General features: G+C 38.1%; 1 protein-coding gene and 1 non-coding gene across 2 annotated transcripts in view; both read right to left on the bottom strand.

Moving 5' to 3' along the window:
- Positions 1 to 24,501, bottom strand: part of clcn7 (chloride channel 7) — a 73,168-nt gene extending 48,667 nt beyond the window's left edge. Inside the window, exons 1-8 of the mRNA XM_063059029.1 lie at positions 24,345 to 24,501; positions 17,298 to 17,363; positions 16,168 to 16,239; positions 13,519 to 13,584; positions 11,252 to 11,384; positions 11,021 to 11,130; positions 7,304 to 7,384; positions 5,818 to 5,880 (exon numbers count right to left, since the gene is read on the bottom strand). Of these exons, the coding sequence (XP_062915099.1) occupies positions 5,818 to 5,880; positions 7,304 to 7,384; positions 11,021 to 11,130; positions 11,252 to 11,384; positions 13,519 to 13,584; positions 16,168 to 16,239; positions 17,298 to 17,363; positions 24,345 to 24,452 (699 nt within the window). The 5' untranslated portion in view covers positions 24,453 to 24,501. The remainder of the gene's footprint in view (positions 1 to 5,817; positions 5,881 to 7,303; positions 7,385 to 11,020; positions 11,131 to 11,251; positions 11,385 to 13,518; positions 13,585 to 16,167; positions 16,240 to 17,297; positions 17,364 to 24,344) is intronic.
- On the bottom strand, positions 15,351 to 15,532 carry LOC134352413 (U2 spliceosomal RNA). Its single transcript, XR_010019409.1, has one exon. It is a non-coding gene; the product is annotated as a U2 spliceosomal RNA (small nuclear RNA).
- Positions 24,502 to 25,693: the final 1,192 nt, after the last annotated feature.

The following is a 25,693-nucleotide window of genomic DNA, read 5'->3' as shown; positions in this document are numbered from 1 at the left end:
CCTCCCACCGCCCCCCACCCCAAGACCCCAAGGCGAAATCTAAAGCAGACCCGCCAGAAAGAAGCAAGCGCTAAAACTACCCCCATGACTTCCGGTATACGCTCCCTAAAAAAAAGGTATAAATATGAAAAGGATCAGCTAATTGTAAAACAGTAAAAAAATAAGTAAAAAAAAGTTAGCTCAATTAAAATACACACAGAACAGAACAAAAGCCGGAAAGTATATATTAAAAAAAAACCACAATAAACCTCAAACTCATGAATAGACACAGCAACAAAAAAAATAGGATTATTAACATAAAATGATTATAAAAAGCAAAACAGAATAAAATTTAAAAAAAACTACAAAATTTAAGGCCGCACAGGAAATACGTAAGATGACAAAAGGGAAGTAACCACCCAGAATCCCCTGGGAAAAGAAAGAAATGACGCAGTTAAAAAGAAAGTTTAGCAGCCATATTAAGAAATCGAAAGTAAACTTTTCTGCCCAAATAGGGCACAGAAAAGTTAAAACCAACCAATTCACAGCCTCCGATCAACGGAGAAAATTAAAAAAAGGCAATTAAGATGTTGAAGATGAAAGTTGATCCAGATAACTCTGGGCATCCGATGGAGAATCAAAAAAACGAAGGGCTCCATCTAACATGCGAATCCTTAGACGTGCAGGGTACAGCAGCGCTGGTCTTAAATCCATCTTATAGAATTCCGACATCACGGATCTGTAACGGACCCGTTGGTCCCAGATTGGTTTACTGAAATCTTCCACGAATCGGAACTTAAGATCCGAAAAATCAATGAAACCTTTAGATCGAGCGAATCGAAACAGTCTCTCCTTGTCTTGAAAGTAATGAAAACGTAAGATAACATGCCTAGGTCTATCTGACCTAGACGAGTATGATGGGATTCTGTGAACACGATCCAGTAGCGGTGGTTGGTCAGGAAATACAGTAGGGAATGCATCTTTTAAAAGTTGGGAGAAATATTTCATAGGGTTGTTAGCTTCCACGGCTTCCCTGACGCCAATCATTCGTAAATTCTGCCGTCGCATTCTAGATTCCAAGTCAGAGTTTTTAAAAGTCAAAAAGTCAAGTTTCTTCTTCATTACATTAATTGTTTCTTCGACTTTCCCCATCTTAAGCTCACTTTGTTGCGCGGATTTTTGAAGATCAGATATAGCCGACTGATGTTCCGCAATACATGTTTGCATCTTATCAATTAAATCGGCAATTTTCTGGAACTTAGTTGAGATTTCCGTATGAATCAGGTCTTTAACAAAGCCCATAATTTCTGTACGAATCATCTCCCTAACAGAGGTTGAAATTTCCCTCTGAATTAACTCCGATATAGCTTTCAAAGTCACCGGTGATTCAGTCGGAGGGAGATCCGTAGCTTTCGGTTTAACCGGAGGTTTACCATCCTTGCCGTCTTTCCCGTTCTTAGACATAGCCGATCTCAGTATCATCCAATTGTCAGAGAATTCAGTTTAATTCAAAGTATTGTAAAAATTGATGCCTTAATAGTTAATTAAAGTATAGCTGACCATAGAGAGAAAAAACTCAGAGGTAATGGAGCGAGTCAAGAACGCGACTTCACTCCATGAGCGCTACCGGAAGTCTCGGAAACCTAAATACAAATCTATAATCAACTACACGATTGCATATTCTAAAATCCAAACCACCTTCACAAATAGACATTGACTAATTTTAAATCCATTTGTGGGCCTAGTCCAATATAAACAGAAAGAAACTTAACCAATTTAACTTCAAAATTAATTCTCATGACTTATATTCTAACTATATAAACAACCAAGAAGCCCACAGACTTCAGAGTGTCAGGTGATTAGCAAGTAAGTGTTCCTAAAGGGTTACCCATACTGAATGTAATTTTAACAAGATGATACATAGCTCTTGGTTGATCAATTTTACCCAACCAATATTTATATTAATGCCAAAGCAATATATATCACATAAATTTTAAAATTAATGAACAATAAATTACCAATTTGTCCAGAGTCACTTAAAAGGATAGTCAGTCAGTTACTAATGCCTGAATACCATGGGGTTTTGACTCCACATATCTGATCATTCCATCAGCTGCAGCTATACTCATGACTAAAGCAATGTAGATTTTGCAAAAACAAATCATTGCACCTTTGGAGACGAAAGAGTTTGCAAATGTTGAATCTGGAGCAACAAAGTGAGTGTTTGAGAAACTCAACAGCTCTGGCAGCATCTGTGGAGGGAGGGCAATTGAATTTTTGCATTGAGACCCTTCTTCAATCCACATAAAGAATCTCATCGCGAAATGTCAGCTATCCATTTCCCTCCATAAATGCTATCTAATCTGTTGATTTCTACCAGCATCTTATTTGTAATTGCACCTTTGCCTATGGGAAAGACCTTGAAAGGTAGCAGCTTCCATTGGTGTGAGTTGAGTGCTTGCAACTTTAGTGATGGTCATCACTTACTTATAGGCTGCAGTTGGCCTGGAGTGAGCTAAGAATGTACATTCTATAAACACATATCCTGCTCCCAATTTCCCCAAATGCAAAATAATGTATAAATTAGGCCATTTATAACTTCCTAGTTTCATTTCAGATCTTGCAATAAATTATTAATTAATAATAAAGGATTAGCGTAAGTGGCAGGGCTCAAAGGGCTAAAGGACCAGGCCCTATACTGTACCATCTATATGATTCGAAAGGACAAAGAATATACCAATTGCAACTTCAACATCCAATGTATTTGTGAATGCATAGGAAAAAAATGGATGGTAGAAATAATTTTCCAGATCAACCACAATGTTCTTGCTCAGTTCCGCAAATTCGTTCCCCTCATTCTTAAACTCTTTTTAAAATCTATTGCATAACTGACACAAACACCAGTTCCTTAATTTAATCCAGTTTATGAAACCAGTGAAAATAAGAACTTAACAGAAATAGTGAAGAATCTGCACACATTATGACAGAAAATTGCTGGGGCTTCAACTAAGTATTTTGTATTTTCACTAGCAACAGGCAAGGTCCTGGAAGACTAGACAGTAGCCAATGTTGTTCCATAGAACCATAGGACATTACAGCACAGAAACAGGCCTTTTGGCCCTTCTTGGCTGTGCCAAACCATTTTTCTGCCTAGTCCCACTGACCTGCACCTGAACCATATCCCTCCATACACCTCTCGTCCATGTACCTGTCCAAGCTTTTCTTAAATGTTAAAAGTGAACCCGCATTTACCACTTCATCTGGCAGCTCATTCCACACTCCCACCACTCTCTGTGTGAAGAAGCCCCTCCCCCCAATGTTCCCTTTAAATGTTTCCCCCTTCCCCCTTAACCCATGTTCTCTGGTTTTTTTTTTCTCCCCTAGCCTCAGTGGAAAAAGCCTGCTTGCATTCACTCTATCTATACCTATCATAATTTTATATACCTCTATCAAATCTCCCTTCATTCTTCTACGCTCCAGGGAATAAAGTCCTAACCTATTCAACCTTTCTCTGTAACTCAGTTTCTCAAGTCCCGGCAACATCCTTGTAAACCTTCTCTGCACTCTTTCAACCTTATTAATATCCTTCCTGTAATTTGGTGTCCAAAACTGGACACAATACTCCAAATTCGGCCTCACCAATACCTTATACAACCTCACCATAACATTCTAACTCTTATACTCAATACTTTGATTTATAAAGGCCAATGTACCAAAAGCTCTCTTTACGACCCTATCTACCTGTGACAGCACTTTTAGGGAATTTTGTATCTGTATTCCCTGATCCCTCTGTTCCACTGCACTCCTCTGTGTCCTACCATTTACCTTGTATGTTCTACCTTGGTTTGTCCTTTCAGAGTGCAATACCTCACACTTGTCTGCATTACACTCCATCTGCCATTTTTCAGCCCATTTTTCCAGATGGTCCAAATCCCTCTGCAAGCTTTGAAAACTTTCCTCACTGTCCACTACACCTCCAATCTTTGTATCATCAGCAAATCTGCTGATCCAATTTCCTTTGTTCAAAAAGGGAAATATGGATAATAGAGCAAATTTTAGAACTGTGAGCCTCACATCAGTGGTAGAAAAGATATTGGGGAGGATTTGCATGCATTTTGAAAAACATGGTCTGATTAGAGACAGTCAGCATGGCTTTGTACAGGGCTGGTCAGACCCTACAAACTTGACTGAGATTTTTTTGAGAAGGTGATGAAGCTAATTGATGAGGGTAAGGCAGTGGCTGTTCCATACATGGATTTTAGTAAGGCATTTAACAAGGTCCCTCACAGTAAACTACTCTAGAAGATTAAAATGCATGGGAAAAATGGTGATTTGGTAATGTGGAAGGTGTTATTCTGCCTGTGGGTCCTTGAGCACAGGTATTCTGCAAGGATTGCTGCAGGGACCTCTGTTGATTTTGATGTATATAAGTGACTTGGATGAAAAATGCAGATGATTGGGTTCATAAATTTGCAGATGAAGGAACACTGGACAATGTAGAGTGCTGTGAAGGCATAGCAGAATATACATCAGTTACAGATGTGGGCAAAGGAGCAGCAGATCAACTTTAATTAGGGCAAGTGTGAGATGTTATACTTTGGAACATCAAATGTAAGTGCACAGTATACTGTTAATGCAAGACCCTTAACAGCACTGATGTGCAGAAGGATCTTGCGATCCAAGACCAGAGCTCACTCAATGTGCCCACACAACCAGACAGGATGGTACAGACATACGGAATGCTTGCCTTCATTGGTTGGGGCGATTGTGTACAAGAGTTGAAAGGTTATATAAAAAAAAACACTTTGGTTAGGTGGCACTTGGAATATTGTGTGCAATTCTGGTTGCACCATTACAGAAAGAATGTGGAGGCTTTAGAAAGACTGCTGTCTGGATTGGAAGATATGAGCCATAAAGTTGGAAAAAACATGCGTTACTTATTCTGGAAAACCAGAGGCTGAAGGGAGACCTAATATAAGATTATAAAATTATGAGAGGCATAGTAGACGATGGGAATATTTTTCTTTGCCCCCAAGGTAGAAATGTCAAGTGCTAGAGGACATGCATTTTTAAAATGAGAAGAACATTGAAAAGAGATGTGTGGGCCAAGTTGTTTTTTCTTGTATATAAACACAGAAAGTTAAGTGTCTAGAATGGGCTGTTAGAAGGGAGTGATGGAAGCAGATACGATAGTAGCATTTAAGAGGCTTTAGAGGCATGAATATTGATAAGGATCACATAGTTTAGTTCTGCATCATATTCAGCAGAGACATTGTGGGTTGTAGGGCTTACTCCTATGCTGAGCTGTTCAATATTTTATCACGTAGTCGAAAAATACAGTCTGCTTCTCCACTACATCAATAAAAATCTTAGGACTGAATACGTCAGGCTGGCATGGACTAGATGGACTGAAAGGCCTGCTTCTTTGCTGTAGTGCTCTTTGAGTCTATTACAAGACACTAAATGCATTCAATACTGCATCAATACAAATACTAAAGAAAATTATAACTTGCTTTCTAACTTTAACAAAACTGTCTGCATCAATGCCAAACACTACACACTTTAATATCTAGCTAAATTATTTTGCAGCTCGAACAATGTACCCTTGGTTATCGTTTATTGGATAATGAAAAGTAAAAATTCAATACTCAATTTGCATCATCAGTTCATACGTCTGTACTTTTGTCTGAATGACTAAATTTATTGGACTTCTCCAAAAAAAAGGTAAATTTCAGATCCATTATTTTAAAAGTCAGTTGATCTGATACAGTGCTTATAGGTTTAGTATACACAAATTATCAGCTGCTCACACATGCAGTTACCTGTGTTGCACATTACCTTGCCAACTGCCAGTCCACCAACAACAGAGAAGATAACACCTAGCACTTTGACGATCAGTGTCTGCAATATAAGCACAGGCATAATTCTGTAGACAATATATAAATAAATAAAATGCTTACAAACGTGATTGGGCGAGGAGCTGAGCTTTATACAACATAGCCCAGTATACAGAAACTTCAGAAAGACAATGATGATTGTATACTCATCTTATTCTTCAACTAATAAATTCCTCACAGCTTTATAGTAATCGAAGATAAAGTATTCAGAACTAAGTATTATCGGATCACTGCCTATTCTATAAATTACATAATGTCAAAATCAGAATTAGACATACCTTAGCTAATAAAAGTTAGCATTTCTTTGCTTCTGTACTCCTTGCTTTTACATACAAATTGAAGATCCCAAATGCTTCTTTAAATATTTGGCCCAATCATTCCCGTATCAAACCTTTGAAATTCAAGCAGTTCTGCTTGCATGCTCTTTCTCCAAAGATCCACAATGGATTCCTTTTCATGCTTTGAAGGTTATCATTGAAAATGCTTTCATCATCATTTTATACAGCTTTTCTCCTCAGAACCCAAATAATATTTTGTCAATTATTTTACCTAAAAGTGGAATCAGTATATCCACATGTACTCTATTTAAAACCCTTCATAATATTGAATACTGTGGCTATTAAATCTCTAGTCTTTGGGTTAATGGAACAATCCTGGCTCACTTGAAATTTAAAAGCAAAACGATGCAAATATAAATGCGAAATGAAAATGAAAAAATGCCAGAATACTTGGTACAGATGAAAGATGATCAACCTGAAATGTTAATTATGTTTCTCTTCTCACAAATGCCTCCTGACCTGCAGAGGATTTTCACTATTTTCTCTTTTTATTCCCTGCCTATGTACTTACTTGTTCAAAATATCAAGACTCTAAGTGCTTGCATAAATAGCTTTATTAACTGTTCATACATTTTCTTGAAAGGGTCACTTGGAAGCCAGCTCTTAGGGATACCTGCACTGTAAACTACTTTGCTAGGCAAGTGATTTGTGATTATCTTTGATATCTGTTCGTTGTGCTATGAATGGTCAATGAATTCTATTAAACTGTGTGCATATCTTATTCAGTTTACTTAGTTTGAAAACTGGGGCTAAAACTATCATGGAACTGGGGTGGCACAGTGTTACAGTAATCAGTGCTGCTCTCTCACAGCTCCAGCACCACAGGTTTAACACGTTTGGCATTTGCATGTTCTCATTCTGATCCTGTGGGTTTTCCAAGTGCATACAGTTCCTTTCCACATGCTGCTTTGCAGTGTAAATGCTTAGTATAAATTGCACAGATGGTTAATAACAGAATAAAGGGAAGATTTATTAGGGATGAGAGAATTTTAAAAAGCATTAGCGCTTCATGGTAGGCATCAACATTGTGTGCCTAAGGGCCTGATTCCCTGCAATATCATTTTATGACTTCACATATGTTCTGCCTACCTTAAGTCGAACCACATGAGACACCTTTACTCCATTAAGGTAACATTTGATCTGTGGAATTCCACTCCCAGCTGCTGCAGGCTAAAGTCAAACATAAAAACAGATATCATACAAAGATGAATTAACTCCACCATTTAAGATGACTTAAGATGACTTTGCTCAAACATATTTTGGCAGAGAATATATTTAGTTATCTTAAGTAGATCCTTCAATAATTGAGATAAATGGGAGCTACCTGTGATATTAACTAAGCAGGGTAGTATTACAGGAAGATATGAAATACTTAAATAGTACCTCTGGTTAAAACTAATACTGGGATTTACTGTATGTGCAATAAAGACAAAAGAACTAAAATGCTGATTCTTTCCTACAAGATACTGATTCGGAATACTGCATGCCACTCAGGGAAATATGCTGCCTCAAAGAATATCAGGACCACGGAAAGCATACAAAATAGATTCACAAAACTAGAGGTAAAACATTTAGGAGTGCGATGAAGAAAGATCTCTCCCCCCCGCATTCAGAGGGTGGATAATCTGCAGAATTCTCGACCAAAGAATGTTGTGAAGGGCAAGTTAATAAATATGCTTACAGATTTATAGACAAAAAGTGACAAAAGGTAAAGAGAGAGAATGAGAAAGAGGATCAGCCAATGGCAGACACAAGTTCAAATTGCAAATGATTTACTCCGATTTTTCTGCTTCTATGTACATGAGGAATGAGAGTTTAAGTGAAAAGGCTTAAACCAAATCTAGCTATTGTTACAGCAGAACAGGTTACATAAGGAGACTTTTACAATACTATACAACTTTTAAGGTAGCAAGCAACAGAGATGTTTTCATTGGAATAAATGTGTTATTGAACATGGAGTGCTTTGTTGCAAGAGACAAATGAAACACAAGCACAATTTTAAAAAAACAGAATAACTATTTGATTGGGGTATAAGACAATACAGATGGTGCAAGTTGTTGAATTAGTGCCGAAACAGAAAGGAAACTTGCTTATCATTTATGTTGTTTTGCTTTCCAAAGGTATTGTCTGAACTGCTGAGTACTCCATTACGTATTTTCATTTGAGATTTCGAACATCCCTCGTATATTACTACTGATTGCGCCTTTGCTCTGTATATTATGTCGCTCACAGTGAGAGCTCATATTCTACACAACAGTGACCACATAACCACTTTTAGTTCAAATGTGGCACTCAAGGAGGGCTATGCTACCAGATATACATCTCTGAACAAGTGCTGAAGACACTTTTTAAGATTTAAAATTACTTGAATACAGTGGATTCCAGTTCATTGAGCCTCCAGTTATTTGGGACAACTCAAAGAACAAAAACTAATCGCGAACACAGTCAGGATTCTCATCATTTATTAAGAGCACTATGCCACTTACTTGTGACAGGAGACTGTTGCCGAACAGTTTCTAACTAGTGTCAGTAACATACACTTGTGTGGCCATTAGACACTACACCATGCTTAAAGAAAACACTTTTTAAAATACCGTCAGTTGCATCTGTTTGTGTTCAAAGAGCAGTGAGTTTTGTCACCGATGGAGGTGACAAATAAGCAGAAGACAATTCAGAACTGTTTTGCTCACTGCAGTTTCAAGCATTCAGCCTTGAAGATGCCAGGAATACGAGTGAAAATGAAACACTCTCACTACTTCAACAACTAGGAATTATAAAGAATTTGAAGGTATCGACAATCATCCAAAATGTTACAATGAAAATGAAGATTTAGAGGATACCATTGTCGCACACATTGTATAAAGGCAATCCATTATCCGCACCAGGTATTACTTCCAGTCTATCAAAAGAACACAGCAACGTACACTGGATAAATTCCTTGATCAATAACCATTAGGAACATTACTTCTACCCTAGCCTCACTCCACTGGCTACCAGTACAGTTTAGAATTGATTTTAAGGTTCTCCTGTTTGTTTTGAAAGCCCTAAATGGGCTGCCCTCCTTCTATATCGCAGATCTTCTAACCCCTTATTCTACTTCCAGGTCCCTCAGGTCGGCTGACTTGGGGCTCCTAGCTGTCCCACGATCTAAATTTAAGTTCGGGGTGACCGCGCCTTTGCTGTTGTAGCCCCTAGACTGTGGAACAGCATTCCCTTCCCTATCAGATCTGCCCCCTCCATTGACTCTTTCAAGTCCAGGCTCAAAACTTACCTTTATTCACTAGCGTTTGAATCTTCCTGATGTGGCTGATTTTTGGCTTGTGCTTAGGCTCATGTGTTGTTTATTTTATGCCTATAAGTTGTGTGCCTTGTTGTTTATATCTGTGTTTCTTGTATTTGTGATTTTAGCTACTTGTTATGGTTTGTACAGCACTTTGGTCAACATGGGTTGATTTAAATATACTTTATAAATAAATTTGACTTGACTTGACTAATACCCAGTTTTATAACACTTTAGTAATACTGGTAATTTGTTCTGTATTTCATTTAAATATATAATTTGTTGATTTCAGAAGGAGTAATGGACCGCACAACCCAATTTACATCATTGGTGCGCAAGTGGAACAGGTCAAAAGCTTTAAGTTCCTCCAGGTCAATATCACAAACGACCTGATTTGGTCCAAACAAGCAGAGTCCACTGCCAAGAAGGCCCACCAGCACCTTTACTTCCGAGAAAACTAAAGAAATTTGGCCTGTCCCCCAAAACCCTCACTAATCTTTATAGATGCACCGTAGAAAGCATTCTTCTTGGGTGCATCACAACCTGGTATGGAAGTTGTCCTGTCCAAGACCGGAAGAAGCTGCAGAAGATCGTGAACACGGCGCAGCACATCACACAAATTCATCTTCCATCCTTGGACTCACTTTACACAGCACGCTGTCGGAGCAGTGCTGCCAAGATAATCAAGGACACGACCCACCCAGCCAACACACTTTTCGTCCCTCTTCCCTCCGGGAGAAGGCTCAGGAATTTGAAGACTCATATGGCCAGATTTGGGAACAGCTTCTTTCCAACTGTGATAAGACTGCTGAACGGATCCTGACCCGGATCTGGGCCATACCCTCCAAATATCCGGACCTGTCTCTCGGATTTTTTGCACTACCTTACTTTCCATTTTTCTATTTTCTATTTATGATTTATAATTTAAATTTTTAATATTTACTATCGATTTGTAATCCAGGGAGCGGAAAGCGCAGAATCAAATATCGCTGTGATAATTGTATGCTCTAGTATCAATTGTTTGGTGACAATAAAGCATAAAGTTATTCAGTTAAATAGTAGTTTGTCTGTTTTATACTTTTTTCTAAACTATTCCCTAATTGTGACCAAAATGTACTTTCCTGATGCGTCCCAATTAAATTAAATCCACAGTACTGTATACTCAAGAAAATGGAAGAATGGAATAAAAAAAAGGAGGAAAAAATGAAGGGAAATAAAGAATATTAATGTTAAAAGAACATAGAATGCAAGACAAAAATTTTCCACTGGACTATACTAATCATACTGAAAATGCTTCTTAAAAGTCAACATCAGAATGCTTAGTTTCATTCAAATTGTCAAAAGCCTCAAAAGGACACTTTAAATGTACTACACTATTATCAAAACTCCATATAAAAAGCAAAATCATAAAAACATCACAAAGTTAAATCTAAAATATGATTTCAGCCATGTTAATTTAGAAATTCATAATTTAGTGATTTATCTTTATCAGTCTAAAAGGATTTGGAAAAACAAAGTTTCAAAACCTCTATGAAAGCCACCAGGAAAGAGCCAATCATCACAAAGCTTGCATTCAAGGATGCCCAAAGCACAAGTGAAATGGATAATCCACCCTTTTCTGTAGATTTATCAATATCTACATATTCTTTAAGGAAAATCAACATAAATTACATGGAAAATATGAACAGAATAAAAAAATCTCAAAGCAGTTGAAATCCATAACAGTAATTCATGATAAGTCACACTGTAAAGGATACTTTCTTTAATCACATGGTATTTTATATCTGCAAGTTTTTCTACAACTATATCGATAAAACAAGCAATAAGGCCAGTAAAGATTCCAATGAAGCAACAGACCAACCATCTTTTGATTTCCAGTACATGAAAGCCCTAAGGAAGGGAAAAGAAAGGTAATTATAAGTAGATTATCAATACTACATTTAGAAGCATACTATCACATGGCATCTCTATGAACTAGTGGTGAAATTAGACAATGTGCAAACTTTATCACATGTTTATTGTAAACCACAAAATCCTACATTCAAAGGAGGGGCAGTGTATAATCAGTTAATCTGTACAACTAAATTACAAAGTCAAAAGCAGAATGTAAATGTAACTGTTTCACACTCCCCTGTTTTAAAACTTTCCAGAATTTAGTGCGGCTGCTAATTAAAAAGAAAAGACCGTGTACACTGAAAGTAATACCCAAGTAGAGATGATATCGATTTGATATATGTATTGATTTGGTATCAATGACCCTGGTAGAAATCTCGTGATAACATACAGTATAATACTGGTTGTGTGCCCCTTATCTGAAATCCAAAATCCTCTGAAGTTAGATTTTATTTGAGCACTGACATAATGTCACAAATGGAAAATTACACATGGTGCTTGGAAGGTTCCTAGGTGATATATAGATCTCTGCACTCTACAGACAGTTCTGAGAAGTGACCCCACATATGTAATGACTGGAAGTTAAATGAAAAATAGAAAAACACTGCATATTCGAAAAATGAAGATCTCATTCGTGTATTGGAGTAGACTGGTCAGCAATGGAATAAACATGTGGCTTCATGGTATGCTGATCATGAAGCAAGCAAAGATCTATCATGACAAACTGAAAATTGAAGATAATTGTTTCATGCACAAAATTATCAAAAAATATTACATAAAAGTAGCCCCCTTCCATCACAGTTACTATGGAACCGGCAGCTGTTTGAAATTGATGGTCTATATGAAGCCAATTGCAGCGCTGGAACCCAGTAATAGTCACAGTCAGGGGCCGTCATTCCACTCCAACAGTCTGGAGGACCCAGCTCCATCACGTCAAACTGTGCTCTGACTACAGACTGTTCACTCTGTGAGCTTCTCACCAGCTGTACATAAGCTGTATATAGAACATAAATGGATTTTGTGTTTAGACTTGGATTGCATCCCTAAGGTACTTCATTATATAGATACAAATACTCCAAAATCCAAAAAAATCCAAAATCTGAAACACTTCCGGCCCCAAGCATTTTGGATAAGGGATGCTCACCCTGTACATCTATGAACAGTACTGAAGAGTATTTTAATCAGATAGGTCTTTTACAGATCAATTAGATAAAGTAATCAAAACATATATTTTGAGTTGTTTACTATGAATCTCATTCATACTTCATTAATATATGCATCATTACTTATATGTGAATTATTGAATCTGTAGGATTTCATTTTCCAGGCATTATAATGCAGTCTACCTGTCAAAGTAACTGCAAGCTGTATGTTGGTTCATTTATTAAATCTGTAAACTAGATGACATAAAGAACACACCAAAATGCTTTAAGAGGTTTTGATAAAAAAGTTGGTAATGCAGCTCCATCAATATTTGGATGGCCATTATATTGCATTAGATGGACTTCATATACTTATGAACAGGCCATGCCTTAGACTCAAGGAGAATGAACCTTCTGTCATGGTCTTTTAGCCACATTCAGATCTTAAGTCTTTAAGGTTTTTCCTCATGAATAGTTATTCCCAAACCTCTCTGACTTGACAGCATTAAGCACTGCTTTAACTAACCATTTGAGGGGTTTTCTCACATTGATTCCTCATATAGTGAGGTACACTATGTTTTGAAAGCTAAACTGGCTGATAAATTACTTAAACTGCTAAAGTATATTTTAAAAATGAGAGAGAACTACAGTATCTGGTAAATATTATAAAACAATTAAATCAAAATGCTCCTTAACAGCCACCATCTCATTACCAGCTTCATTTTCACTTCCTTCCAATAACAACAATGTACCCCTAATCCAACATGCCACATGTAGAAACTGGCCATCACTGAAAGATCAGCAAATCACTAAAGGAGGAATTAAAAGGAAAATGTTAACAATAAAGGAGAATGAGACTAACACAGACACGATAAGAAAAATCACAAACACAATAAAAACAGAAGAAATGTAAAGCTTAAAAGTAGTCAGCGTTGACAGCAGAATGTGCATTTTTGAAACAAATGATCAGCTTTCACAGAAGTACTTACTATTTTGCTTATCCTTCTTTCTTCCTCCATAAACAACTGATTTTCACTATTGTCATAATCAAGACTCTTTAAACAAAAAAGAAAACCAGTGTAAGATAAACCAAAACCATGCAGCTCACTAACATGGATTTATCAAGACAAAATTTAGCAGCTTTTTTATTATTAAATATCAACACAAGCATTTAATAATTAAGAGGAATCCAATCTGATGCAAGATCCTCAGGCTATATACATTGAAAGGTGTATGATTATGCAGGAAACAAATTTTTAATGTTATGATACTAAAGTGAATAAAACGTGGCCACTTAGAAACGTCAGCCAAAAGCCAAATGGAAAAGAGTAACCCTGAACACATTCTAAAAGCAATTACACATTTTCATCTCATTTGTAAATACACCTATCAGTCACTAGAGTGTATCGCCCTCTTTTTAATCCTTACATTATTTTCACATGTATCGCAGTGGAATTGCAAGTGATGAAATTGGAAAATTGTCGGATCATCCCCACACCTACGAAAAAGTATATTCTTCCGAGCGCTATAATATTGGATTTCAAGTTAATTATAGAAGAGTCCCGACTTTGATCTGCCTTGCACGTGCCTGTACAGCTCCATAACTGAGTAATTCACCCCTGCAAATATATTCTATAGGACTGAAAACAATTTCATAAACTTTGCTTTTAATAATGCAGACAAAAAAAAAGCATGAAACTACTGTCTTTTTAAGAACTGGAAACCTAGTTCACATGTGTTGTAAATGCAGTATTAAACTACCATCTATGGAAGTGTATGATTCAAAAACTTAGGAATTGAGAAGTGAAAAAAACTTCCTCTTTCTGCTAACAGCACTCACATTACTGAACTGCACAGTGAGGTATCATTTCAAATTCCAATGAGTGAAGTACATTTATGCAATACAATTCCACACAGTGCTAAACATATGGGTTAAATACAAGTACAGTCGGCCCTCCTTATCTGCGAGGGACTGGTTCCGGGACCCCTCGCGGATACCAAAAAACGCGGATGCTCAAGTCCCTTATTCAACCTGTCTCAATGCAGTGGACCTTGGGACTCAGTGAAACCCCGGACTTTATTTAACCTGTCTCAGTGCGGTGGACATTAGGACCCGGCGGCGGAGCTCTGAATCCGCAATATTTCTGTTCACGAAAATAATCACGATCACAATTGAAAATAAAGTGGAAATAATAAAGCAATCGGAAAGAGGTGAAACGCCACCGGTCATTGGAAAAGGATTAGGCTACAGTCGGTCTACAATTGGAACAATTTTAAAGGATAAAGTGAGAAAGGCTCTGTCCTGACTAAAGCTACAATTAATACTAAGCAATGCAGTGGTTTAATTATTGGGTTTCGGAGTTTTGTGTTTTTGATCCTCCACATCAACCCGGCACGGATGGAGAGCACACTCGGGAGTGGTCTGTCACTGGATTGAACTTGGGAATTTCCGTTCCCGAGTCCGGCACTGAAACATACGTTTCTTAAGTGTTTTATATGCATAGAAAGGTAAAATATATACTATATACTAAGACAAACGTTTGACTAAGTGATGCTGCTAAATAATACCCGATGTACCTGTTCCAACTTACTCAGTAAGAGAACTTCTGTTTTTTTCTCGATCCCAATCCACGATAACCTACACACATCCTCCCGTATACTTTAAATCATCTCTAGATTACTTATAATACCTAATACAATTTAAATGCTGTGTAAAATAGTTGTTATACTGCATTGTTTAGGGAATAATGACAAGAAAAAAGTCTGTACATGCTTGAGCAACAAGTGCTGGAAGAGCACTTCCGGGTTTTCTCAATTCGCCATTGGTTGAATTCGCACATGCGAAACTCGCGGATAAGGAGGGCTGACTGTATCTCATGGCAAGTACAATATCCCACAATATAAGAAAAGATACATATAGTCCCCAGATAAGGGACGTATCAGACATTAACCTGATAAGAACAGATACTACTCTTGATCTTAGCCAAAAGTCCATAAAACAAACGCTAAAGAAATGGCAAAGCTGTTGCTCAATACACCAATAGGAACAAGGAGGAACTACAAGAGAAAAACATAGCTTAATAGATTTTAAAGGACATATGCTGAGCATTTCACTGGTAAAAATAATACACAAGGACTATTTTCCAGGAAAGAACATAAAACAATTCAATGACATGTTCATGCATATTTCTCAAATTCCAATTCCCTACACTCAAAAGGTTGCTATATGATGCCAATCTCATAAATTCTTTAAAAGCAGATGTTTAACTTTGTGGATTTTTTGCCAAGGAGCAGTAATTTATACATAAAGTCTTCTCTTCCTAATTTTATACAATTTTGGTATAGGTCTTCGGTATTACATGATTTACCACCTACAAAATTTATAGATCTATTCAAATCAGACTTGGAGATATCCTGCATTGTATCAAGTTCTTCAGGAAAGGAGATACCTTAAAGTTGCACTTCAAAGAGATTGTCTCAAGACACTGCGTATTTTGTTACCGTCACCTTGGGTTTATTCCACAGTAAATGGAGGTAGCCATAGTAAAAAGTAACCCTTTCATTCTTACCTCTGAAGTAACTGGAGTATCAATGCAATCTGAAAGAATGCATATAAGACGACAAACAGTGCTAATTACCTCATATTGAAGTGAAAGCAGCTTTTCATTATGTGGAATTTCCTTGGAAACACAAGCAGCTGAAACTCCATCCTATGGAAGAAAATCACATGCAGCAAATAGAAATATTCACTTTACACAGGACAGATTTTTTTTTTTAATACCATCCAAAGTAAAAAGGGATAGACAGCAGTGACCTAGATTATTCATTTCCCTAACAAGTACCATGGTGAATGGTAGGGCATTGAAGAATGCAGTAGAACAGAGGGATCGAGGAATAATGGTGCATAATTCCCTGAAGGTGGAATCTCATGTGGACAGGGTGGTGAAGAAAGCTTTTGGTATGCTGGCCTTTATGAATCGGAGCATTGAGTATAGGGGTAGGGATGTAATGTTGAAATTGTACAAGGCATTGGTAAGGCCAAATTTGGAGTATTGTGTACAATTCTGGTCACTGAATTATAGGAAAGATGTTAACAAAATTGAGAGAGTACAGAGAAGATTTACTAGAATGTTACCTGGGTTTCATCTCCTAAGTTACAGAGAAAGGTTGAACAAGTTGGGTCTTTATTCTTTGGAGAGTAGAAGGTTGAGGGGGGACTTGATAGAGGTATTTAAAATTATGAGGGGGATAGATAGAATTGACGTGGACAGGTTTTTTCCATTGAGTGGGGGAGATTCAAACAAGAGGACATGAGTTGAGAGTTAAAGGGCAAAAGTTTAGGGGTAACATGAGGAAGAACTTCTTTACTCAGAGAGTGGTAGCTGTGTGGAATGAGCTTCCAGCAGAAGTGGTTGAGGCAGGTTTGATGTTGTCATTTAAAGTTAAATTGGATAGCTATATGGACAGGAAAGGAATGGAGGGTTATGGGCTAAGTGCAGGTCGGTGGGACTAGTTGAGAGTAAGAGTTTGGCACGGACTAGAAGGGCCGAAATAGCCTGTTTCCATGCTGTAACTGTTATATGGTTATATACCTTCATTTATTGAGGAAAAAGGACCATGGAAAACTAGTCAGAAAATACATTCTACTTGTCAAATTAAAAAGAACTAACAAAATTCCTACAATTTCATTTATCAAACACCATTACAGTCTCACTGCAAAGTTTCTTCAGCATGTGTATTAATGTTGCTGAAATTTTAAAGTAATTACCTGGTCCTGGATTGGATCGTCATCTAAATTCACTGTGGTCAGCCTTTCAATGCGAAAAAAGTTGGTCTGGAAAAATTAGAGAAGCTATATAATTTTAGAAGATGAACATTATATATATATATATATTTTTTTTAGCGAGAGAAAGAGAGAGAGAGAGATAACAACAACAGACAACTAAATTACAAAAAAGGCATATCAGAAATTTGAGCAAAATATTGTAGTTCTCTTTTCTTATGGATTACTCCACTTTAGGAGGTACAGAGACGATGAGTAATTTTTTTTAAATCACTAGGAATACTCATTAAATCAGACAGATCCATGGAGGTCATCAATGTGAAATGTTACTGAGTTCCTCTCTCAACGGCCTTCTGACCTGTTGAATTTTCTCATTTCTTTTCAGATTTCTAGCAACAATAGATTTTTGAGTTCAGTTGGATTGTGTAATTCACAGCTGGAAGTTGGACGGTAACTGGTAGGGAGGCATCGGTTTAGATTTTATTGTTGGCAGCAAGAAAATAGTGCTTAGACTAAATACAATTCTGGTTACTCCAGATTTTTTTTTAAACAAGGGATCTGAGACCTGGGCTGAAGAAAGACAACAATAAGCAAGCATAACACACTTTCAATCAAACTGAAGAATCATTAATTAGATTAGGAATACAACACAATGGGCAAATTCAGAAAACTGTTGGTTCTCTCTTCACAGGGAGTGGAAATCCTAAAGACTCTTCAAAAGAGTGGGTTTGATATTTTCATCCGGATACATCCTGATGAAGGTCTTGGCCCATGACATTACCTTTTAATTTACTTTCATAGATGCTGCCTGACCTGCTGAGTTCCTCCAGTATCTTGTGTGTGTTGCTCTGGATTTCCAGCACCTGCAGAATCTCTTATGTTTATGCTATTTTCAAGGTTTTAGAGAATAACACTCCAATTTTTCATCATGGAACAAGGAACACAAGCAGATAAAAGGAGTTACAGCCATGGATTAGAATGAAGAAATACATTCATCGGGCTGAGCATTCTGCTCCTGTTCTTGTGTTTCTTTTATATCTCTCTCCTAAAGCTCACTAATTTGGTTTTAACATTTAGATAACGCCAAGAGAGAAATGGTGAGTTAAATGTGATTCAAAGTTGATGATACCGGTGTTACAAATATTTTTATTCCCTCTCAGGCAGATGCCGGGGCTGGAAGGGAATCTGAGGCTAAGGAAGAAAGTTTCTGCTGGGCCATGAAGAAATTCTCGAATCTTCCCAATATTCAGTTATAATAAATATCCACCCTTCAATTATTTGATGTCAATTTAGGAAGAGTGAAGGAGTCAACTCATGAGGTGAATTAAGTTAAGCTATCTTTAGCATACTCGTGAGTAATTATATAATGGCTTCAAATGATGTTGAGCAGCAGCTTGAAAAAAAATTAACTATTCAAGTGTTGTAAAGGGTTATTCCTGAATAAGAACTGAACCAGTTGGGTACATTACCACCTGCCTGAATGATAGTGAAAAGCCATAGTGAATGAACTGAAATGAAAAGATCTCCAGCTCCATTGTTCCCTTATAAGAATGCATGCCATTTAAGAACCATGGGGCTAGAGGTCTTTGGAACATACGGTATGATAATGCACATAATTCTTATTCTCAGTCGTAATTCTTAAGACATATGACAAGCAAAACAAGCAATCATAGTAATTTATAGATAAGTCCTTAAAATTTCAGAGAACTTATTGAATGGAAAGAATGTCAAATCAGAAAGCCTTTATGTATGAAGGAGACAATGTTGCAATCCAGTAACACATCATTCTGATCCGTGTTGAGATAGTTGGTTGTAAGTATGGATCAAAGTTCCTGGAAATTTTCCAGGGGTCAAGCAAACAAACAATATGAAATGTAGTTTGACAAAAAATGCACCAGCAAACTTGCCCAAGGATCACTTTCCATGCTGTGAATTGCCCCAAGTTATTACGAGACAGCTCATAAATTACATAGCTATCTCAGCATTGATCTCTGCAGTGCAAAGGTCCTGTAAGCAATTTGACACAGAAATGATCTCCGACATTGTCAGTGCAGTGGAGATCTCTTTATACTGCTACCTCCCCTTTCCACTCTCAATCCTCATGCAGGATATCGACCAAAAATACCGCTAATTCCTTTTCTCCCAAAAATGCTGCTTGCCCACTGAGTTCCTCGATAAGTGTTTGTTACGTGATCAATGTAGTACCAGGAAGGAATAATCATGGGCATGAAATAAAAAATCATTGTTGGGTTGAATTGTTCTCTGATCTTGATTTACTTGCAAACTTTTAGTCATCATACATGGAGGCATCACCACTGCCCTGTTGATTGTGGTGTGCCCTCCAAATGCTAAGCCTTTGTACACTTATCAATTAGCTGAATGTATATAAAGGTCAAGCATTTGAAGGATACAGCACAATTAACAGCGCACTGGTGATGTCTCCTCATCACCACTGCGCTGGTGATGAGGAGAAGACGTTTGCAAGTAAGTTGCCAAGATCGGAGAACAACTCAACCCAACCATCAAGCACCCAAGCTACACATTTTCCAAAGCAATGTCGTCCTTCAAGGCTGAATCACACCTGCATGTACTTAGTCTAATTGTCTCCATTAGAAACAGGTTGTTAAAAATAGCAACACACAAAAAATGCTGGAGGAACTCAGCAGATCAGGCAGTAATTATGGAAAAGAGTACAGTAGACTTTTTGGGCCGAGACCCTTCATCAGGACTCCAAATTTTTGCACTGTTTAAATATTTAAAAAGGGTGCAAGTACATTTAGTAGTTATGATGATCATCACTTCTGCATCGATTTGCTACATGACTTGCTGTGTATTTACCAGCATTTTCCATTTTAGTTTTAATACGTCTGACAAGTGATGTCTGATGCAGTTTAGTTTGAGGTTCTTGAACATTCCAAGTCATCCCCTGACATTTGTTAAGTTTCCCACATTCATACAGCAAAGAATGAAGAATGACAAACAGACAGTAGGTGGAACTCAGTTAGTGAGAAGCTGAAGATGCTGTATTTAAATGCACATAACATTTGGAATAAGGTGGATGAACTTGCTGCACAATTAGAAATTGGTTGGTATGACATAGTGGGCATCACTGAGTCATGGCTGAAAGAAGGTCATAGTTGGGAGTTTAACATCAAAGGATATACTTTGTACCAAAAGGACAGGCAGGAAGGCATAGGTGGTGGTGTAGCTCTGTTGGTAAGAGATGGAATTACATCTTTGGAAAGAGATGACATAGGGTATGTTGAATATTTTGTGGGTGGAGTTAAGAAACTGCAAGGGTAAAAAAAAACTATGGGAATCATATATAGGCCTCCAAATAAAAGCCAAGATGTGGGGTTGAGATTGCAAAGGGAGCTGGAAAGGGAAAGGAATAAGGATTCTTGATCACAATTGTAATGGGGGACTTCAATATGCAAGGCGATTGGGAAAATCAGGTTGATGTCAGATCACAAGAGAGGGCATTTGGATGCAGGTGGATGCTTCCCTGGTGTCATGGATTCTTGATTACCTGACTGGCAGACCACAGTACGTGTGCTTGCAACATTGTGTGTCCGACAGAGTGATCACTGGGGCTCCACAGGGGACTGTCTTGTCTCCCTTTCTCTTCACCATTTACACATCGGACTTCAACTATTGCACAGAGTCTTGTCATCTTCAGAAGTTTTCGGATGACTCTGCCATAGTTGGATGCATCAGCAAGGGAGATGAGGCTGAGTACAGGGCTACGGTAGGAAACTTTGTCACATGGTGTGAGCAGAATTATCTGCAGCTTAATGTGAAAAAGATTAAGGAGCTGTTGGTAGACCTGAGGAGAGCTAAGGTACCGGTGACCCCTGTTTCCATCCAGGGGGTCAGTGTGGACATGGTGGATGATTACAAATACCTGGGGATACGAATTGATGATAAACTGGACTGGTCAAAGAACACTGAAGCTGTCTACAAGAAGGGACAGAGCCATCTCTATTTCCTGAGGAGACTGAGGTCCTTTAACATCTGCTGGACGATGCTGAGGATGTTCTACGAGTCTGTGGTGGCCAGTGCGATCATGTTTGCTGCTGTGTGCTGGGGCAGCAGGCTGAGGGTAGCAAACGCCAACAGAATCAACAAACTCATTCGTAAGGCCAGTGATGTTGTGGGGATGGAAGTGGACTCTCTCACAGTGGTGTCTGAAAAGAGGATACTGTCTACGTTGCATGCCATCTTGGTCAATGTCTCCCATCCACTACATAATGTACTGGATGGGCACAGGAGTACATTCAGCCAGAGACTCATTCCTCTGAGATGCCGCACAGAGCGTCATAGGAAGTCATTCCTGCCTGTGGCCATCAAACTTTACAACTCCTTCCTTGGAGGATCAGACATCCTGAGCCAATAGGCTGATCCTGGACTTATTTCATAATTTACTGGCATAATTTACATATTACTATTTAACTATTTATGGTTCTATTACTATTTATTATTTATGGTGCAACTGTAATGAAAACCAATTTCCCCCGGGATTAATAAAGTATGACTATGACTATTTGTTGAATGCCTACAAGATGGCTTTTTAAAGCAGCCTGTGCTTGAGCCAGTCTGTTGCTATATTTAAGGCAGAAGTTGATAGATTCCTGATTAGTCACGGCATCATAGGATATGGCAAGAAGGCAGGTGTATGGGGTTGAAGTGGGATCCAAGATCAGCCATGATGGAATGGCGGAGCAGACTCAATGGGCTGATTGACCCAATTCTGCTCCTATGTCTTATGGTCTAATGGAAGCAAACGATGGTCGCCATTCGACACCTGATGAAGTTTGATTCTTGCTCTAGAAACAGTATCTGCACTCTTCCATGTCTCAAAAAATGAAGGATATCCTTCTTGATGATCCTCAGGTTTTTTCTAAGAAAGCCACCTGGAGTTTAGCTAATCATTAAATATATTAAATTATTTGAATCTAGATGGTCTTAAAAAAGGGCAGTGACAAAGATGAGACACTGTTGGACAATGAAAACAAATTCCTAAAGGAAGAGGTCAAAGGCCTGCAGAGCCTGTTCCACCATTCAATAGTATCAGATCTTATCTTTATTTAGAGATTCAGTGCTGAATAGGCCCTTCTGCCCTTCGAGCCGCACTGCCCAGCAAACCCCTGACCACCTCTAATTTAATCCTAACCTAATCACCGGACAATATACAATAACTAATTAACCTAACTGGTATGTGTTTCAACTGTGGGAGAAAATCAGAGCACCCGGAGAAAAGCACAGATTCCACAAGATGAACATACAGAATCCTTACAAAGGACGCCAAGAATGAACTCCAACCTCCGACGTCCCAACCTATAATAGCATCACGAGAAGGGCCTCAGCCTGAAATGGCCACTGTTTACTTTTTTCCACGGATGCTGCCTGGCCTGCTGAATTCCTCCAGCATTGTGTGTATTACTTTGATTTCCAGTATCTGCAGATTTTCTCTTGTTTGTGATAGTGCCGTGCTAACTGCTACGCCACCATAGCACATCTTGTACTTCAAATACACCGTCCTACCATGTCCCAAAAATACCCATTTCCCTAATTACTCTCACTGGTACTATGCTTACAAAACTGAACTTCTACAGTTGTACGAGGTGAAGAATTCTAAGGATTTACAACTGTTGGCGACAAAAAAAAATCAACACCATCCAATTCACTTTTACTAAACAATAGCCATTAAATATGAAAAAAACCAAAAAAAAGCTATAATGCAAAAAAGAAAAACAGTACAGAGACTCAGCAGGTCTGGTAGCATCAATAAAGAAAGAGCCTGAATCGAAGTTTCAGATCATTTAAGAATGTGATTAACAAAATATTAAAGTTGACATCTTGGGATGAGAGAATACAGCTTGTGATCAATAAGTACAGTTGTAACAATCCCAAAATACAACCCTCTGCAGGAAAATGCCACAAGCTCCAGATTGTACACAATTACTTTTATCCACCTTATACAAAAGACATTTCTGCTATAAGCTGCATTAAACAATCACTCTGTTGCCCCTAAATCTCAAGGTTAAAAAGCAGCATAATAATTGTCTAGACAACTAATCAGAAAATAAGAAAAAATTATACCAAAAGGAATACAATAATCTTTTTGTACTTAAGTTTTTACATGGACTGGACAATAAAATGGGTAAAACATAGTCTTGAAAAAGGAGTTCATGGCATCTAAACACATTTAAAGCTGCCCACAACTAGATGTTAAATGGAGATAAGTGTTTTGAAGATACAGTTGGGTCCAGACACAAATGAAACATTTGCCAATGTAATACAATAATCACAACACAAAGGCATTTTAGATAAAGTGATATGTAAATATGCTTTCGTTCAAAATAAATCTGTCATTGTGGGCAAGTTATTTCAGGAATTATTTCAAAAACTGACCCACAATATTGTGATAGCACAAAAAATGGCAGGATGCTTCTAGTTCTAATCAAAGCATAAATTATAATTTCACAAACAAATTTCAAACATGTTTACCATAACCTAATTAAAGTTTAAAGGTTGCCATTACAAACATTGACAGAATCCAGACATCAAATAGATCAGCCTTGGATGCAGTAACATCATCATGCTTGTAATTTTAAATTTCAGATTACCAATTGCAAAAATACTCACAAAAATGAACTTACTTCCCAAATTAAAACTACCTCTAACTTGACTCTATTTAACTTTTTTTAATGTCTTGAAGTTACTCAGCATCTGACTTCTGTGGATCAGATGATACCGTTTCGCAACCATAACCTCAACTCAATCCTGTCAAAAGAGAACAGAGAGGAAAACAAACTTGCCCGAAAATGATCGGGAGAAAGAGGGAAAAAAAGAGACAAAATAATCGTAAGATCTTTTGTTGTGGGCTGCTATTCTTAATCACAGACAGTCCTGTTCCAAATGCGTCTTTAACCGACCGTAAACACCACCCTGTTTTGGATAACCAGCGCCTTGTGTTGAGTCCAAACAAACCCAAGCACAGCCGCCCAAAGCTCGACCAACGGCACTAACCTGAGGCTGGGAGGCGGTGGGCGAACCGTTCAGTAAAGGGGTCGTTTCTCCGGGGCGAGATTCATCATCCTTGTTAGACCAAGAAACTTTCTTTGCCACATTCGCCATCTTACCGTACCCGCGTTGTCAAGAGACGCGGGTCGAAGTCACGTGGCTGCTGCTCCAGGTCACATGATCCCGCTACGGCGAGTCTAAGGGTTCGAGGCGTTCCGACCGGCGCTATTTACCCAACACAGTGACATATTGAACGTTCATTATTCACCTGGGATACTGTACCATACTGACTGAAAATCGAGACAGTGGAGATGTTGATAATCTGAAATAAAAGCACCCCAGCTGTACAGTATCGTTTGCATGAGGAGATCTTTCTTGGGAGTGTGGGCTGTGAGGAAGGTGCAGAGGGCTCAGGGATGTAGATTTGAAATATAAAGGTAAAATTACTGGAAACATTTAGTAATCCAGACAGCAGCTGAGAAAAGAGAATTGGCTAATGATGACGAAATGCCGGGGTCTCTAGAAGTCACATTTCTTGAAATACGAGTTCGACCATTCAGGACAGTGATGAAAACAAATTCGAAGCGTCTCGGCCCGAAACGTCGACTGCACCTCTTCCTAGAGATGCTGTCTGGCCTGCTGCGTTCACCAGCAACTTTGATGTGTATTGCTCTTCACTTAAAGGGCGGTCAGATTCGGAATTTTCTGCCCAAGAGAACAGTGGTGGTCAGTTGCTAAATGTATTTAAGATATATTCATATATTTATAGATATTACGCGAATCAAGAGATGTGGGTTGGTGCTGGCCGTTGGAACCAAGGTGAATGATGATGGAGCAGGCACAATGAACTGGATGATCTTTATTCAACATTTATCGAGAGAGAAAATAGAGGGAATAATTTGACAGTCAAAATTATCTGAAATGTTAATTTTACTTCTGTTCTTTAGTTCTCATTTCATAAGTGCTCTCAGCTATTTTATTTTATAAAATAGTTAGGTATGTGAAATGTTACTTTTTGTGTGTGTCCGTAGATGGGCCCTGACCTGTTGAGTATTTCTATTATTTTCCGTTGGAAAGAAATATAGTTAACTTTTAAGTTCAATGTCCATTCCTTCAAAAAACGATTTGATGACAGGCTATGGACCTGAACTTTCTTTCTTGCTTTACAGATACCACCTGACCTGCTGTGCGCTTTCAGAGATTTTCTCTTGCTTCAGAACAGCTCGTTTATAATTTAAGAAACAGGGGCTGTGAGCTCAAAAAAAAACTTTATTTGAGAAAGTTAGTAAGCTGCATTACGGTCGCAGGAGTTCTGTTTTGAAAATCGGTGAAGGCATCTAAAGATCAGGAAGTAT

This window comes from Mobula hypostoma, chromosome 9, assembly GCF_963921235.1.
Source record: "Mobula hypostoma chromosome 9, sMobHyp1.1, whole genome shotgun sequence".
NCBI lineage: Eukaryota > Metazoa > Chordata > Chondrichthyes > Myliobatiformes > Myliobatidae > Mobula > Mobula hypostoma.
Note: the sequence above shows the minus strand (reverse complement) of the source record. Positions and strands in the feature narration are given on the sequence as shown.